This window comes from Stigmatopora nigra, chromosome 11 (assembly GCF_051989575.1).
Source record: "Stigmatopora nigra isolate UIUO_SnigA chromosome 11, RoL_Snig_1.1, whole genome shotgun sequence".
In the NCBI taxonomy this organism is placed as follows: domain Eukaryota; kingdom Metazoa; phylum Chordata; class Actinopteri; order Syngnathiformes; family Syngnathidae; genus Stigmatopora; species Stigmatopora nigra.
The window spans coordinates 4,185,469-4,203,860 of NC_135518.1; the positions used below are offsets into that span (position 1 = coordinate 4,185,469).

General features: G+C 38.4%; 1 protein-coding gene across 2 annotated transcripts in view; it reads right to left on the bottom strand.

Annotated features, from left to right (window-relative positions):
• The window catches only part of igsf3 (immunoglobulin superfamily, member 3), a 90,704-nt gene that overhangs the window by 22,214 nt on the left and 50,098 nt on the right, over positions 1-18,392 (bottom strand). For both annotated transcript variants that reach the window (XM_077728454.1, XM_077728453.1), the window contains 3 exons: positions 16,131-16,517; positions 14,680-15,087; positions 8,410-8,826 (listed from right to left, as the gene is read on the bottom strand). In XM_077728454.1, coding sequence (XP_077584580.1) covers positions 8,410-8,826; positions 14,680-15,087; positions 16,131-16,517 — 1,212 coding nt within the window. The remainder of the gene's footprint in view (positions 1-8,409; positions 8,827-14,679; positions 15,088-16,130; positions 16,518-18,392) is intronic.

Consider the following 18,392-nt stretch of genomic DNA (forward strand, 5'->3'; position numbering starts at 1 on the left):
ACATACGCAGCCAGGCATGGCAATACAAAAGTATTAAACTCATATCTCGAGGTACCACTGTATTAGTATCTTGACAACAGTCCTAATATAAACCTTTCGATTGGCGTTGTTATAATGTAGCACGAAGAAGCAGCCAGAAAAGATTCCACCCCTGCATCGCAGGGAATCAGGGCTGAGTCGAAGTTGCTGTATATATGCAAAAGAAGCTGAGGAGAAATTCTCAGAGGCACCCGGCGAGAAAGACGCGGGAGTCGTCCATTCATCCGAGAGCGCAGATGTATACGAGAAGACGTCGACATGGATGCCACGCAGGCGAGGAGGCTCATAAATATTGAGTATGTACCGAGGGAAGAGTGATTTAGGGGCCAATTATGGATTTGGTCAGTTGCTGGGTGTTCCTCACACCTCATTTCACACACATATGCAAAACTTAAGTGCCACACAAACAATTATTTGGATTGTCTGATAACCATTAATTACTTTCGTCATTAGTTGACTCATTGGCTCAAGTAAAAATCATGCTATCTATTGTTTAACGAGTATACTTTTAACCAATACATATAAATAATATTCATTTGCTTTCATCAAGGACTAGAAAAAGCAGACAATATCCATCATTTTTATACTCATATTTTTGTTTTGCATAAAAAATGAGATCATTGTGAGTTGATCCAACATTTTTCAAATTGAAATCTTTTAAAATAACCTTAAAAATAAATAAAGAACCATTTTTTATTTGTATGGTTTCATTCAAAAGTAAAAAAAAATCAAAATTAATAGATATTAGAAAGTAAAAATTAAAAAATATTACATTTATTGTGTATGTAAAGTATTTAAATGTGCAATAAAATTAAGCTGTAAACATAAGAATAGAATGAAAGAATAAACAAGACTACTGTAATACTATATCGTCAGTCAGCTACAAAAGCCCAGCAGAAGCGCCAACAGGTTGCCCGTTTAAATTGTCATCTTTCCCTGTCATTTTTTTTCTCACGTTCCTTGTGAATTGACTTTTCATCACTGGCTCATGACTTTTCTTTTCTACCCCCAGGACCTGACCTGTACGCCCCTTGTTGGATACATCCACTTTCCCGGTGACACCGTCAACCCGGTAATAACCAGCCACCCACGTTGGTCTCCATTGTGCTTACCGCAACCACTTCACCTCCCACCCAGACTCCGTGTTTCAATAAACTTGACATTTCCCACTCACTGCTTCCCCATTGTCTGCTTTGTGATCCCCCACCCGGTTTTGTGGGTCTGGATGAGTTAAGAGATACAAAAAAAAAGAGGATTTGGACAGTTCTGGGTTTCACAACTCCTTAATTGATATATCAATTTGTCAAGCATAATTGAAGAAAAATGGTTCAAAATATCATCATCATTTAGATATGTCATTATATTCAAAATGATATTTTTCTCTCAAATATCTAAAAAAAAATTCAGCAACAAAATGGACCAAAAAATACAAATTGTTTGCAAATATTTCAAATTAGTTGATCAAAATAGATTAATGAGTTAAAAATCTGCCTATTTTCTCCAAGGACCAGTGTAGTTCAAGTTACTTTTGAAAAGTATTTACTACTCTGAAAAGTAACATTACTTTACTAGTTGTTCAATTATGAAAGCAATTACGATACTAGTTTTTAAAAAAATGAATTATGATTTTAAAAAGCTTTTTGTCGTACAGGAAGACAAAAGAAAACTTCCATCTAACATCAAATAACTTTCAAAAATTCTGACTAGTGAACTTGCTTTCAAAACAAAAGTTGCTGGGCAATATCAAATACATCAAATAATAAGCAGGCTTCAACATTCCCTGCGACCCTAATGAGGATAAAGCGGACCACAAAATGAGAGATAAAATAATAAGCACAATATTAATCAACTGTACCTATGTAAATTGACCTCTCTATTTAAGAGGTATTTTAAAAAGAAAAATAGCTTAAGCCTTGTGCAGTACTCCAAATGCCAAATTCCTTTACTGATGGTATAATGTTCACCCCCCCCCCCCCCCTCTCAGGTTTATGTCTGTGTTTAGTAGGCCATACTAGTAAAACCTGCCCTACTCTGTAAAACTGTTTCCCTTATTAGCTTCAGCTGACCGTTTACCCTATATTAGCCAAACAATCCCTTCTTCTGGGACGTGCTCTATCCAAGAGGAGCCACATGGAGTCCAAGATTTGTTCAAGAACGCAAAGATGACAAAAAAAAAAGAACACCAGAGTAACAGAAAGCCACAGAGATGCTGGTAAAATGAGTTGTGTCCTTGAACATTATATTCAGACTGAGGGATTGGGACCAATGAGGGTTTGGGGATGATTTTCTGTGTGATGTGAGCACACCGCTGAGGTTCAGTTGAGTATACGTCAATCATGTTTGCTCACTGTGTGCCTGACATGCATGCATAAGTACAGAAAATGTAGACAGTAGGGAAACTTCACTTGGATCACATAACTAAAGTAACGTGGGAAGCACTCAGCATTTTTATATTGCCATTATAGATTAAGAAAATGTTGCGTTCGAAGGATTAAAGTAGAAAAACTAGTTTAGTTTTGTGCCGTAACGAATTTAACGGCCTTATTTCCGACACTGCTTAGGACCCGTCAAATCATCAATTTTTAAAAATGAGTTAACGTAGTTTCACGACTATAAGGCGCACTTAAAAGTCTTACATTTTCTCCAAAACAGACGATGCGCCTTATATATGGAAAAAACAGAAATCCAAAAACGAAAAACCACCAGTCGGATATAAAAAAAAAAACACAAATGCCCGAACTGAAATAATACCGTTAAATATGCAGATGCCATCTTAGTTCACAAAATCTTCCACCATATAGCTCCTCCCCCACTGCAAGATTTTATACAAAAAAAATCAAAACATCAACAATGGCTGGCTCTAGAGGTGATTGTGTAGTGAGTGCTTCATACCTGGGAGTCAATAGCAATTACCGTATTTTCACGACTATAAGGAGCACTTAAGTGTTAAATTTTCTCCAAAATAGACAGTGCGCCTTATAATACAGTGAGCCTTATAATACAGTGCGCCTTATATATGAAAAAATGTCATTCATTGAGGGTGGACCTTATAGTCGTGAAAATACGGTAATATAAAAAAGGTGCAATAAAGTTTGTGGAGTTGTGACTTTTTCTAAGCATTTTCATTTGATTTATCAGAAGGGGTTATATTCTGCCAAAGAAAGCGAACTTTTGGCCTTAAAGATCAGTTCTTTCAAAAGTTATGGCACAACAAACTAAGTTATGATGTGTCCTTTGGATTGCCTGTGGGAAACATTTGCACTAACAAAGACAGAATATGGTGATCGATAAGTCTTTCACGGGGGGCCCCGAAATGTAGTTCCGTGAGCGAACCCAAGCGTCCCTCAGTGCGACATATCGATCGGCGTACACAAACAGAAATGAACACGAGCGTACGTTGCCAGACGGCGCTGGTATCTGCGAGGTGACCTTAACAGCCGCCGCGCTGGAGAAAACGTCGAGTGGCCCTTCAGGAGTTATTTGGAAATGGCCTCATCATCCTGAAACCTCATTTACTTTTTCCCGGCGGGTATTTTAGTTTTGGTTTAACCTGAAAAGGCAGGGGATGAGTTCAAGGTCTTCCTCTATCTGGCAACTCACTATTTAATCTGTGACAATGATCCTGCTGTAAATTGTCGAGAGGAAATTGATCAGCGACAGTGACAAAGAAATCTTTGTGTATTTTGCGCCACAAATAAAATGAACATTATGTATGAATGGTGGATAACATTGAGACAAAATAGTACAAATGGATCAAAATACTGAAGTGCACAGTATCCCTTCTACTTTGGGTTTTTAGATCAAATCAATCTGCTGTTGCATACCGATATTGCATTTCAATAAGGAAAAACCAAAGTTCACAAATTACACGGGAATGTTAGTAATGATCAGCAACATGCCTATTTATTAATTAATTTGTTTATTCATGTACTTATTTTTTAATAACTTATTTATTACCTATTTATTTACGTCTAAAATGGCTTTTCCTGTGTCTGTATTCTCACCCTCTTGCTACTGTGACAATGAAATTTCCCGAATACAGGATGAATAAAGTTATCTAATCTATCTGAACATACAGCATGTGCAGCCTACAACCTAAGTATATTATCTACCAAAACATAAACCTGTAAATGACGCGCAAATCTTCAAATGCAGGGGTTTGAAAACGCAAGATAATTAAATAGGTGCACAAATAATATGTTTAGGGGGGTAGAATAACACAAAAGACAATCATAGCACAAGCTTGTCAACTTTGTTCATATTCAAAATGGAAGTTCATCATATTGACATAAAGATACAGTAGAAAGAGCTGAGTTAGGAGCACCACGTTTGTTTCTGTTGCTGTGACGGCAGGTGGAACTACAGTACATTAAGATCTACCCTATGTTTACATGTACATCTATGTGTATGTATGTATGTATGTATGTATGTATGTATATATATATTTATAAATAGGTATGTATGTATATATGCGTATTTATATATTTTTTCTTTCAGCAACACGCTTATTTATTTATATATTTATTCGTGGATTTATTTTATTTATTAACTTACTTATTACCTAAAATCTAAAATGCCTTTCCTATTTATTTATATATTTATTCATGAATATATTTTATTTATTAACTTAGCTACTGTGACAATGAAATTTCCTGAATACGGGATCAATAAAGTTATCCAATCCAATTAAAGTAATTTATGTTGCCTACAAAGTGCAGCAGCCGAGAAGAAGAAAGAGAACTCATCTCGTTATTCACTGATCAGATCAAATCAGAAATCTTTTAAAATCCAGTGTTTGGCTGGCCACCAATCCCAATCAGCTGGGATATGCTCCTGTGAGCCTTGTGAGGATAAGTGATTCAGAAAATGAATGAATGGGAAAATTTTGCCTCACCCATTGAAAACTGTCTTATAAGTATTTCCACTGAACATGTTCCTTTAATGGCTATGAAAAAGTTAGGGCAATTTAATGAATAATTGAAGAGCAAATACTACATAGGCTCCTTCCTGAAAAAAAAAATATATAAAAAGTGCTGTTCAGGCATTCATTTACATTTTGCTCAACTGCTGGCTGTCAGATCTAAGTCTTGAATGGATGCCATGTTTCATCATCAATTAAATAAATCAACCCGAATTTAGATTGATAAATCGTTGAGGACATTGTTAAACTAAAAATGAAACAATTTCGTTTTTTATGAGCCTTGTAAATCATTGGATGCCCGAAACAACAATAGAATTCTAATTCCTTTAAATTGGGAGGACAAGCTATGAATGCTTATGTTTCAGGAGATATTGCCATCAAGAAAGTCCAAAGTTTGCTTTCAGACCAGAAAACAATTTATCTTTTGCAGTTTGTTGCGGTTCCTTTTCACTTTGCAAATTTCCCCAAGACCTGCAGGATTTGACAACAAACCCATACGTGCAAAATTCGTTCAATCTTTGGACATAAGGATCTTGGCGCGGTAAAATATAGACTCATGGAAATTCAGTGTTCTGCTCATAAGACTTTCCCCTCCATCGTAGTGCTAAAGATGTGTATTTTTCAACCTACTTTCTATGATGCCGTCTGCTCAAATATCAAGTAGACCTTCTATCTCCACATTGCTCCACGTTGAACCACAACACACTGCTAACCACAACATAATGCTAACCACCACTGTTGCTAAGTTTGTTAGGTGCAATAAGGTGTGTTATTTCAGAACTGGTTTGAAGCAGGGTGCAGTCACTTTCCAACATACAATAGTGAACCACACCACGGTTCGCTTGGAAGCGAACTGAAACCACCTCTCCACACTACAGTTTGCTGGTTTGTAGTAACACTAACCCAAAAAGCATGCACCACAATTTGGGGGGGAATAGTCCGAATCAAACAGAGCAGTTGTGAATACGCTCACACTATATTAAAAGCACTCGACTTCTAACACATTTTGACTGAGCAACCATTCATTTGCCACCTGCCAGTCAAAATGGGTTGGACGCAATGTTCCCTCTAATTTATCATATGTCTGGACATACAGACAACTTCCCTGACAACACTGAGGACGACTGTGACAAACACCAGAAGTGCCCACTATGGCAACACACTAGTATCACACCTGTCATCAGTAGGTGCCTTTTTTCCCACGCATAAATGATCATTAAGAAAAATCTATCGTTTAATATCCATACAGAAAACATCTTAATAAATGACACGGGGAATCTGACTTAAATGTCACGTTATTTTTCCACTTCTTTTCATCTCACTTCTCACTCTTTATAAAAGGACTTATCTGCTGAATGTGTCGCTTGAGGTAGTCCAATTAGTCCATATTTTTCCATCGCAAAACTCGCTTACAACTTTCACGTCCCTGCGTGTTTTGCAGAGCAGACCATTCTCACTTGAAAAAGAAAATAAATCATGCGGTATCACCGCTCATTCTGTTATTTGTACATACTCGGTTTAGAGTTAGCACAGTTCTTTTTACTTTGGTTTGGGGAGTCGATGTATCGCATTCATTTAGCAGTGTTACATATATACATAAATACATATATATATATATATATATATATATATATATATATATATATATATATATATATACACGTATATACGCATATGTATAAGCATACACATACATATACAGTGGTACCTCGACATACGAGTGGCCCGACATACGAGCAATTCGAAATAAGTGTAAAATTTCGGGCAAATTTTTATCTTGAGATACGAGCAGACATCAGACGCGAGACACTGCTCATAAGAACATCATGGGCACTGTCTCTCTCCCCGCAAATCCCTCGTGTAATGTCTATGGTCGCAACTCCCTCTTTGTAATGTCCCTGCGAGCACTGGGCGGAGCATTGCATTTTTTTCTTTGTTTATTTTAGCTTTAGTGCGAATGGCGTATATACTACTACTTGTATACAAGTGGTCGTGTGTTATCCTATTGTGAGGACATTTGTGTGCATCATTTTGGGGATATTTTGAAGGGAATACAAACTCAAACAACCCTCGATATTGACTGAAAGTCAGTGTGTAGGCAGGGCAAATAGAGCCAACCTGGGAGAAGATAGGTATCAAAATGTCAAACTAAATTAGAATTAAGTGTTAGGTTCGATTAAACTTATTTTTGAGTGTCTGCATCGTAATCCAAGTTCATAAAAAAAATGTTTTGTTACGAGTGCGTTGCCGTGCAAAAAGATTATGAATTATGTATTGTGCTATTGCGCGCCACTGAGCCAAATTGGGCCGGTGTGAATCTGTGCGGCCATTTGTTGTTTGACTTTAGCCACTAATTGGAAGTGAGAGTACGTGCGCGTGGGGCACACGGGTCCAGTGCAGTTGACGTGGACAGTTTAATGCCTCCACTGAGAAAGGCACAAGTTCAAGGAGAAAAAGACGCTCTTTATCACACTTTGCCGCTTTCGCAAAAAACGTCGGGGACTGGCTTCCCATCTTCTTGCCTTCTTTGCACTTTGTTCTTTCTTCCTGTGGGATCTTTAGTCCTCCGTCCGCCCGGCTCCATTAGGAGACTCCACCCTGTTGTGCGCGTAAAATGCCCACGTCTGCTCCAATTAGTTGCAAAAGCATGGAGCAAGAGCAATTAGAGAAAGCGGATCTCTTCTCCGTTCTGAAGCCATGGAGGTTGAAGTGAGAGTTTGGTCGACTAATCGAAAATGTATTGATTGGCAAATGAACAAACAACTAGTTGGACAGCTGATGAATCAATTGGAGATATTGTTGAATAAAATAAAAACGACCAACAAGAAAAAAAAATCTGTCATGATATAATAACAAATAATTATATAAGTCTTCTTAGACATTAAATGACATAATTTAAATTATGTATAATAAATAAACTAGTAAATTGAATGTATATAAATTTTACACATTAAATTACATAATTTAAATTATGTATAATAAATAAACTAGTAAAATAAATGTATATACATTGGACACATTAAAATACATAATTTAAATTATGTATAATAAATGAACTAGTAAATAAATGTATATACATTTTAAACATTAAATGACAATTTAAATTATGTATAATAAATAAACTAGTAAATTAAATGTATATACATTTTACACATTAAATTACATAATTTAAATTATGTATAATAAATAAACTAGTACATTAAATGTATATACATTTCACACATTAAATGACAATTTAAATTATGTATAATAAATAAACTAGTAAATTATTTCAATTTTTTTGTAAATTGTTTATAAATTTTACACATTAAATAACAATTTGAATTCTATATAATAAATACACTGGTAAACAATAGAATCGAAATAAACCTAATTTACAAAAATAGAACATATTCAGGAAACCCAATGACTGAGAAGTCACATGGATGGTGAAAGAATGAATATCTTACCTGGTTGGACGACACTGATTCCCAATAGGTTGGAGGTGCGATTGGCCACTCGACTCCAGCTGTTGTCATAGTTTTTCCTCCACAGGACGGCGGTGCACTGATATTTGCCAGCCTCGCGTCGACCCACCCGCGTCACCGACAGCCGGAAGTTGGTATTGGAGTGCGAGCGATCCACGGTGGTGCGGGTGCCCAAGCCTAGCAGCTGCTCCCCCCACTGCAGCGTGCCCTCCCGGGTGAAAGTCACCAGTTCCTTGAAGTCTCCCTCGCCCTCATCAGCACCAGCCGGCATGAAGCGCCACGTGACCGAGGTGGGCACACGGGGGTTGTGGCGGGGCTTCACCAGACAGAGGAGGTCAAAAGAGTCTCCGTAAGTCACGGATGGCGTCCGAGATGATGCAGAAACCATGAAGGAGGACTCTGATGGGGAGACAACATAGATAAGACAATGAATAGATATGCAACATTAACATACAGTTCATCGAGAGTGCAAGACAAACCATAATTGTCTTAAAAGCCAACACTGACCACAGAGTAACTTTGATAAATTACCACTTACAACATTGAAACTAAGGAAAACACCATTAACATTCCAATAGTTCTAACAGCTTCAATGTTAATTTTGTACATGTCCTAGTACACTAGTTTTTTAAAAAAGATTATTTTCCTAAAAACATTAAAAAAATCGGGTCCCAACACATACATTCCAATACATTACAAAACTGCAACATTAAAAACATATTACAAGGAAAATTACAAATACTGAGAAATAAAGTACAACAAAAAAAGTTTTTCAAATGTCTGCAAGATTTATCCTAATATACGATGAAACGGTTTGAGTTATTTATTTTCCGTTTTTTTTCATCAAGGGAATCAATAGTCATCAAATGGATTCTTTACTAGCATCACCAATGGCACCCAATAATTTAGATAGAGTAATTGACAGTTAACCATAAATCACCTCAAACAAGTTATTTTGAGAATCAAAAAAATATGTGATTAGTGATGCAAATGTTCTTTTTAAATATTATATAAAATGAAGGATATAAAGATTTTTTATAAAGTTCTTACATTTTCTATTTTTTTCAATTTCAAGTAAATATTGTCCCATTCAATCATTAATTTATTTCATATTAATTTACCTAAAGCAGAAAAAGTTTTTTAAAAAGTTATCCGATTTAGTGTGATGAAATCAGGTGCTTATCTTTGCAATGAACTAATTGGCTGCCCTTAACAATGCTGAATAAAACAGTGTTTCTTTTTTAAAATGAGTTGTTTTACACATAAAACATGTCAAAATTTTGAACAACAACATTGACTAGGCATCAATTGCAGTTGATGAGTTAAGGAAAATGAACACACACGAAACAATTAAATCACAATCCACTTAGACAAATGCGGTTGTACCTAACATTTTTCCCCCAAAATCGTGGCATACCAAGATTTTTTTTCTATATCGCCGAGCCCTACCAAAAGTACTGTTGCTCCCACATTAATTTTATTAAACTTTATTTCTTGCCAGACTTATTGTTGCAGAAAAGAAAATCTAATTGGGTCATACAATGACCTGCCCTCCCAATCGACTGACAGCGTAATGCTCCAGGTATTATATACGGTCACTGTAACCTAATTGAATTCATAGGCTCCTAATGGACTCCTGCTCCCTGCTAACAAAACCCTGGAGGGCATGCGAGAGAGTGAGATGTCCTGTAGCAAAGGGATTGTGTTGGTGTGTTTGCCACAGTCAGGATGCGACTGCATGGCATGCCAGCTTTCTCTTCACGTGAGTGGTTTCAAATCCAATATTATTTATTAAGAATAAATGACCGACTTGGGTTACGTGTGTGATTGAAGTTTGACCCGAAATTCCAAATGGGGAATACATACCCTAATCACAGTATTCATAGATATCAATTGTATACAGAACTTGATGCGAAAAGGTATTGGGACAGCCTGTTTTATTTGTCAGCTATTTTGTACTGGAGCTTGAAAGATCAATTTTGACTGGGAGGGTTGGCAGCGATCTTTCCTTTTATATTCAAGATAAATATTTTTCACTTTCTTTACTGTTGAGTGGCTCAAAAATTAAGATTTGGAGAGTTTTTATGTCAACACTAGCCCCATTTTGTATTACTTAAAAAATGTATATATTATATATAAAATAATTCATTTAATAAGGAATAAAAGGTTAATAAATGTAATAACATTTCCCTTTATTTGAAAAAAATATAAAATAATTTTAAAAGTGCAAATATTTTTTAAAAAATAGATTTGGACATTTTTTGGACATTGTTTCTAAAAATTTTATATATTATGTATAAAATAATTCATTTAATAAGGAATAAAAGGTTAATAAATGTAATAATATTTCCCTTTATTTGAAAAAAATATAAAATAATTTTAAAAGTGCAAATATTTTTTAAAAAATAGATTTGGACATTTTTTGGACATTGTTTCTAAAAAAATTGTTTAAAACAGTTTTTTCCATATAAATTCTGAATATGACAATTCTGAAATGAAGTATTAACATTCATTCAATCATTCATTTCTGAACTGCTTTATCCTCGTTATGGTCGCGGGGGGTGCTGGAGCCTATGCCACCTGCTTTTAGGGACAAGGCGGGGAACACCCTCAATCGGTGGACAGCCAATCGCAGGGCAAAAAGAGACAAACAACCATTCATGATCACACTGATACTTGGTGGAAATTTAGAGTGTCCAATAAGCCTATCATGCATGTCTTTTGAATGTGGGAAGAAACCGGAGTACCTGGAGAAAACCAATGAGCCGACGGGCTGCCTTGAAGGATTAACAAATAAATTAAAGAAGAGATAATTTTTTTTCCCATTTGTTTGTAGTATAAAAAGCAATAATCATTTCAAAAGACATTACTTAAATATTGCTGTTGAGAGTGTCAATGTGTCTTAACATCTTGTCGACTATCCAGATAGTGGTTGTTCCATTTGATAATGGATTAGTTCTAATTTAGTGGATTAATCGAGGCAATGGTAGCATTGAATACTAATGTTTCCCAAGGAAAAAAAGATAATGTACCTAGACTAGCTAATTTTTGCACGGTGAAATGTCTCCTTTCAGTGATTATACCAGCCCAGGTTTTATGTCAGTGAGAAAATAAAGCCCCCATCTTCCACCCAAATAAAATGTGCCATCGTGGTTAAGTGGACCATACTAAGAAAAGCCATTGATTACGCCCCCTGAAGGATAAATGGCTGGTGGAGAAGGAGGGTTGAAGCAAAAATAAGACCTTTAAGAAAAAAACTCAAATGTTGCTCTCATTTTGCCAGTTTTGTGTTTTTCTTTGTCATTTCCCAAATATTACAGCAGCTCATTTTGGGTTGTGTATCACACGCCTCCCCCTGGGTGTATTTTGACCATAATGTATGGTGATGATAGATCCGTTTTGAGCCTAACGACGGATAGTTTCCCGCTTGGCGGTGAAATGGCCGGCAATACAACACCAGTGCTTTAAAGAAATCTCTCCCTTGTGTTTCGCTTTTCATCACTACTAATTTTCAGAAAGAGAACCAAGTGTGCACAGATGCTGACACGAGTGTGGAAATGTGCAGTAAATGCTCTTCCCACACTGCTCCATAAAAAATGGTCCCAGTAAACAAAATAGTCCTTCTGTATGAATCTTGTTAACTCGTTAATGAACAACAAGTTTCCGAAAAATTAGCTGTTTTTACAATGACCATTAATTATGTCAAATTACCAATCAGAAGCCTCAAACTAAGAGAACATAACACCAGCCATCCTATAGATCTAACCACTTTAAACGTGATTGTATTTAAATTACATATCCTGTATGAAACTTCAAATAAGAAGACAAATAGAAGATGATGTAGCTCAAAAAACAAAGTCCGCCACACAACAGCACACCACTTTGATCTACTGATGCGGAGAAGGACCTCCGGACTTGTTTGTTTCCATCTACATAACGTGTGTCTTGTCCCTGCCCAAAGCTAACAAATAGCCACTTAAAAACAGACTTTTCTTCTTTGTAGCCACTTAATCCTTCCGTGTGTGCATTGAGCCCCTGTGCTCTTGACCTGGCAGCTCCTTGCTACTACGCTCCATTGCTTCTTTTCCCCAAGGTGCTATGAAATGGTGGGCATGTCAAAAATTGACCTTACCAATGTAACTTTACAAGTAGAAAATTATTTGAAAAATCTGGCAGTTCTTTTATCATTCATTAATTTTCCAAACCGCTTATCCTCACGTTGTTTGCAGAGGGTGCTGGAGCCTGCCCCAGCTAACTACGGGCACCATTCAACAATGGAGGGGAGGCGGGTTATACCTTGAATTGGTTGCCAGCCAATCACAGGGCACAAGGAGATGGACAACATTTCATGCGTATAGTCATACCTTGGGGAATTTAGTGTGTTCAACCAGCCTACTGTGCATATTTTTGCAATGTATAACCTAAGTAACGAATAATGAGTTGGAGTTTTGTTGTTGTGGGTTGCCAAACTGGAAAAAAGCAAACAGTTATTGAATAGTTTATACCATGCAAAAGAGTTTAGCGGAGTTCCAACTCCCCGGAGGTACCCTGCCAAGTTGCGCGGGTTATACGACCTCCTTAACGGAAGTTACAAAACGCAGGAAACTGTTCAAAGGGAAAAATTGTTTTTTCCGCTAATGCGATGCTGTGCCAGTGCAGCGTGCAAAGCACACATTGCTCATGTTCACATTATTAACAAGAATATTTAGATAATTTTATGCTTATAGGTTGTGATGGTAGAATAAGCGCATTAGAATGAAAGAAGGTCATGTGTAGTCTGTGAATGCAATTTATTTTGTAAAGCAACAATGTTTTCTATTGATGAAGACTAGTGATGAACACCATGAAATGATGAATTTGATGCAATTAAGATAGACTTTTGACTCTATTTTTGTTTAAGATTTTTTAACCTTACACAGGGTTAATTTTTTATTGAAAAAAACTGTCCTTAATTGAAGCGTCACATTTAATCAGATTTATTTTGTTGTTTTCTATTGATATTGATAGACATCTAAGCTAATTTGACTGAGAAAGGGAAATGAACGAATGTCTGCCAGCCTATCCCAGTCAAAATGGATTCCATCAATAGCAGCCAACACATTCAATGAGTGAGTGAGTGGCTGAAATTTTAGTTTTCAGCGATTTTAAAATGTAACTATGAACTGACTCAAGGCAGACCCACACACTGTGAAAAACACTGGTCCTAAATTTCCATTTTTTTCCATTCTAATAATTCCAAATCATCCGTGTGCATAATGATTGTCAGTGCAAAAGGCTTGACATATGCAGGCAGGTGGTATGTGAAAGTGTCCTAATAGTTCTCCAGCCCGAGGCAGTACATGAATAAACCATGGAGGTTTCTTCGACTAGATGTGGACAGAAGTAATGGGACACACCGACTGTAAATGCAGTGGCAAAAACTTGCAACCCACAAAGCCTGGAAATATAAACCACAGGTGTCAAACTCAAGACCTTGCGACAGAGCCGGTATGCAACAATTGTTTTGTGGGACTTCCAAAAGCAAATCATGTGTACCCACTTCATGTTTTTTTTAGCTAAAATAGCTCAAGCTTAGCACGCCATCACTTTTAAAAACAACAATCAAAGAATATTTATCCGCTACCACCTTCCTCGTTCCGATGAATTGGATGTCTAGCAGAAACACATTTATTGAATAGACGTCTATCATAAAAAGGAAAAAAATAAATGACCTTAAGAATGCTTCACAAAGAACCAAACCATTTGCTACAGTAAAATATATATATATATATATTGTAATCCCTTTTCTTCCAATTATTCATGTAATTCTCTTGTTTATAACCTTATAGTCATTTGCATGTAAATGTTTGTTGTTATGACATTTAAGGTTTTGGTGTAATCGGGCCTGCATACAAAAGAGTCGGTGTCGCAAGAACAGCTACTGCGATGAAAAGGCGTAACTAAAAACAACAAACAAAAACATGTTTGTCTCAATAGTACAACTTGTCTTTGTGTGTTTCTATATTTTCTGTTCACTCTTTAGCTGTCATTAAGGACAATATATGGCCAATTATTTATCCCAGACACCCCAATTTGAATGGATTTGATGTCTATCAATGTCAATAGAAGCAATAATCACCATGAAGTGGGATTCAACGGATCAGCTATACTTTCCAAAGTTTGTTTAATCAGAACTAGACAAATTGCAGACTGAATAACTGAAGTTTTTCCTAGTCCTCTTAGTATTTCCGTGTGACTGGTGCGACAACTCACCGACAGTTTTGACGGTGACCGTCTTCAAGTCTGACTTCTCTCCAATCTTCTCCCACCTGAGTTCCGCTTCAGTGCCGTTTTGAAACCACTCACTGACGGTGCAGCTGTACTGCCCTTCATCCTCGGGCAAGACGTTGTAGATGGAGAGTAAGAAGGTGTCGGCTCGTTGTCTCTCAACCCGGATTTCACCGTAGCCGGAGCGCTCCCCGTAAGCATTGCCGTACAGCACGGTGCCGTCCCGGTCCAGGGAGGCCACTTCACGTGAGGGTTGGTCGCCCTGTTTGTCCGTTCTCTGCCAAACCGCAGACAGCGACCCTGCGGTGGACTGCACCAAGCAAGTCAGCTGCATCACGTTGCCTTCCAGAACTTCGGAAGAATTGCTAGACAACAAGACGGTCATGTTGCTTTCTGCAAACAGAAAAGCAAAAGATTTGTGAATTTCTCACACAGATTTCAAAAGAAAAGACGAATCACACGGCTTGTGTTAAAACAGCCAAAGGAACACGAGCCCAGGGGCAATGAAAGCAATCGCGAGGACGGTTCCCGAGAGTAGAAGACTAACCTGTGAGACTGCGTAAGAGGTTGATATTGCGATTTAGTTTCTGGCCCCAGGCACATCATTGTGACAGGTGCCCTAGTGATGTTATGCTTTCTGAACCAGAGGTTGTTGATTTGCCAAAGTAAGACCGATTGGTTCACTCATCTTATTGACTGAATCTGAATAAACTAACGTGCATTCGCTTCTAAGATCCACAGTTCATACGGATTAGACGTCTTTCATTGTCAGTGGCAGTGAAATATGATTATACCAATCCAAGTTTTAATTAAATGTTGTGACTATTTACATCCTTAAAAGATATTTATTTTGCAATCCTTTTGAATTGAGATGGCTGTCAGCGAATGAACATTCACATCTATCACCGTTAAAGGCATGGAATGACTTAAGGTCTTTTTTCAGGAAAGACAAAAACCTCCACCGGCTTGCGTCAATTGTTATTCATTCTGCAGGAAGCGCTTATGAGATCAGGTTAGGCTAGCTAGTGTTAACCGCTACTTTGTGCTACATCCAAATGACAAGTCTTTGCTGGTTTCCTTTTTTTTTTCTTTTGTCATTCCATTTCATGCCAGTTAGTTCAACCTCTAAGTCAAGACTCTGAAGCTCTCCATTATCTTGCTCACCCGTGCTTCAACCCTCTTTACGGGAAGGACCATCATTCTACATTACAATTCCTGACTCAAAGGGAAAATACATTAGGAATAAGACGAGCATTATCTGATCTGTACTTACTCATAGCTAACAATAGTGGCTATCTGTTATGGCACAAGAAGAAAGGTGGGGACATTGAATAGCAGCAAAATTGCTCTTATGAGTAGGTCATCATTCTTAGCGTAATTGACAAGTAAGGACAGGACAAGTAAGCTGGTGGCCTCGTTGGCGGATTATTACTCACTGAGCGGCTGCACCGTGATCTGAACGTTGCGCGAGAGTTTGCTGCGGTCGATAAAGTCTCCCGTGGGCGTCTTTTCCCGCTCGGTCACGCGGCAAATGTATTTGCCGGCATCGTCGGGGCGCAGGCGCTGCAGCTTGAGCAGGTGCACGTTGGGGCTCTCCTTGCGCACAGTCATGTGACCGGCCGCCTCTCGGGCCACGTAGTCGGAGCCCAGGACAGGCACGGCGCCTGGGCCCACCACGGCCACCGGTGAGCTGCTGAAGACCCACGACACCGAGAAGAATCGCTCCGGGACGTTCTGTGCCTCGATGGTGCAGCGGAGCTCCAGCGGCTCACCGGCCGTGAAGGACCGGCGCTCTGTGCTCACCTGGATGCTGAAGTCGCGATCTAAAACAAAGACAAAAGCAGATGTCGGAATTAATTTGTTGCCTGTCACGGGCGACGGTAGATATCCAGTCTGGGAGGGGCAAACTACATCTTTTGATATACTCATTAAATCTGGGTGGACTGACTTCGAAAGCTCAGCTTCAATGCCAAAGAACATTGGCAATAAGTGAAGTGAGTGCTCTATAAACCTACTGAGGAGTCTACGGTCCTTTGGAGTGTGCAGGACACTACTGATGACTTTTTTACGACACTGTGGTGGCATCTACAGGGTTTTTAATGCAGTGGTCTGTTGGGAATACGGGAGCATGGACAGAGACAGAAGCAGGCTGAATAAGCTGGTCAGGAGAGCCAGCTCTGTTCTGGGCTATGCTTTGCACTCTGTGGAGGAAGTGGGAGAGTGGAGGATGCTGACCAGGATGATGTCCATCATGGGCAGCACCTCCCACCACCTGCATGACTCTGTGGAGTCCCTCCGAAGCTCTTTCAGCAATAGATTGCTGCACCCTCATTGCAGGAAGGAGCGCTTCCGCAGATCCTTACTCCCATCATCTGTCAGGTTCTTTAACAAAAAAATGGCTGAGTGTTAAGACCTACCGTATGCATGCATGTACATCAATGTGTATGTATGTATGTAAATGTGCTTATATATATGTATGTGCATATGTATGTATATGTGTCTAATATGCCTTTCCTATTTCTGCATCCTCACCCTCTTGCTACTGTGACAACAAAGTTTCCTGTATATGAGATGAATAAAGTTATCCAATACAAAAATTATATTAAACCATTTAGGTTGGTGTTCGCTTCAGTTCACTTGCTTAAAATAGCCTAGTCCCCATTGTTGCCTGGTATATGCTCCGGCACCTCGGCATACATTGCGAGGATAACCATCTTAGAAAAAGAAAGACTGAATGAATTAAAAGCTATTAATAATAATACAGCAGAGAATATTTAGTAGTAACTCATTGGATGCCATTTGAACTGTGAAAATTCTGTTTAAACACTTTAAGGAGCTCTTTCAGTGCTCTTGATGATGATGGGATCCAATCACAAGGCTCTTTTCATGCCTGTCCTGTGAATTTTGTTCATTCACTGCAGCCTTCTCAGTTCAAATGGAATATACGTGTAACTCTAGGACGTCAAAGGCAACCAATGATTCGTGCTCAACTCCTCCGAAGAGGCCGCCAACACTTCCACCTCCAATGTTTGTGAGGAAGCATGTTAGTGGTTGTAATTATCGCTCCAGGCTAGCACCGACAGCGAGGCGAAGCAGGCTGTTTCTGACACCAAGCCTAGCGCACTCATCATCTCTAAATTAATACAGCAAACAAACCTGACGCACATACATGTACGCGCCGAGTGAGCGTCGTTTGGAAAAACGGAAGCCGAGCAAGCGGCAACTTTACTTTGCGTGTGAGTGGGAAGTAGGCAGCGCTTGACTTCCCTGTCACATTGCGAGCGAGAATTCTAATTAGGTGTATTTTTTATTGCCGGGTGAAAGCCGAGGTGAGGATAGTGTGAACCCAGCGCTCTGAAAAATCAGCATTTTTCCCCACCGTGACCTCAACCTTTTCTTTTTTTAATTCTCTCGCAGTTTACTGTGTTCTCTCAACTGACGCAATTTTAGTGTCAACTTGTGCCCTCAGAAGCCCTGTAATATTCTATATGCTTCTTTTTAGTATTCAGGCTTAGCACTCAAGCTGTGGTGACACAGTTTTACAGTATATTTTGTCACCATGTGAGAGGTTTTCTCACAGTTGTTTGGAATAAGGATAAAGTGATCATGGGTGGACAGATATTTTTGGATTCATATGCATGTCATTTGACAATGCTTTCTTGATTCAGCACAAAGGAAAAAAGGAACAATGCCTTGAT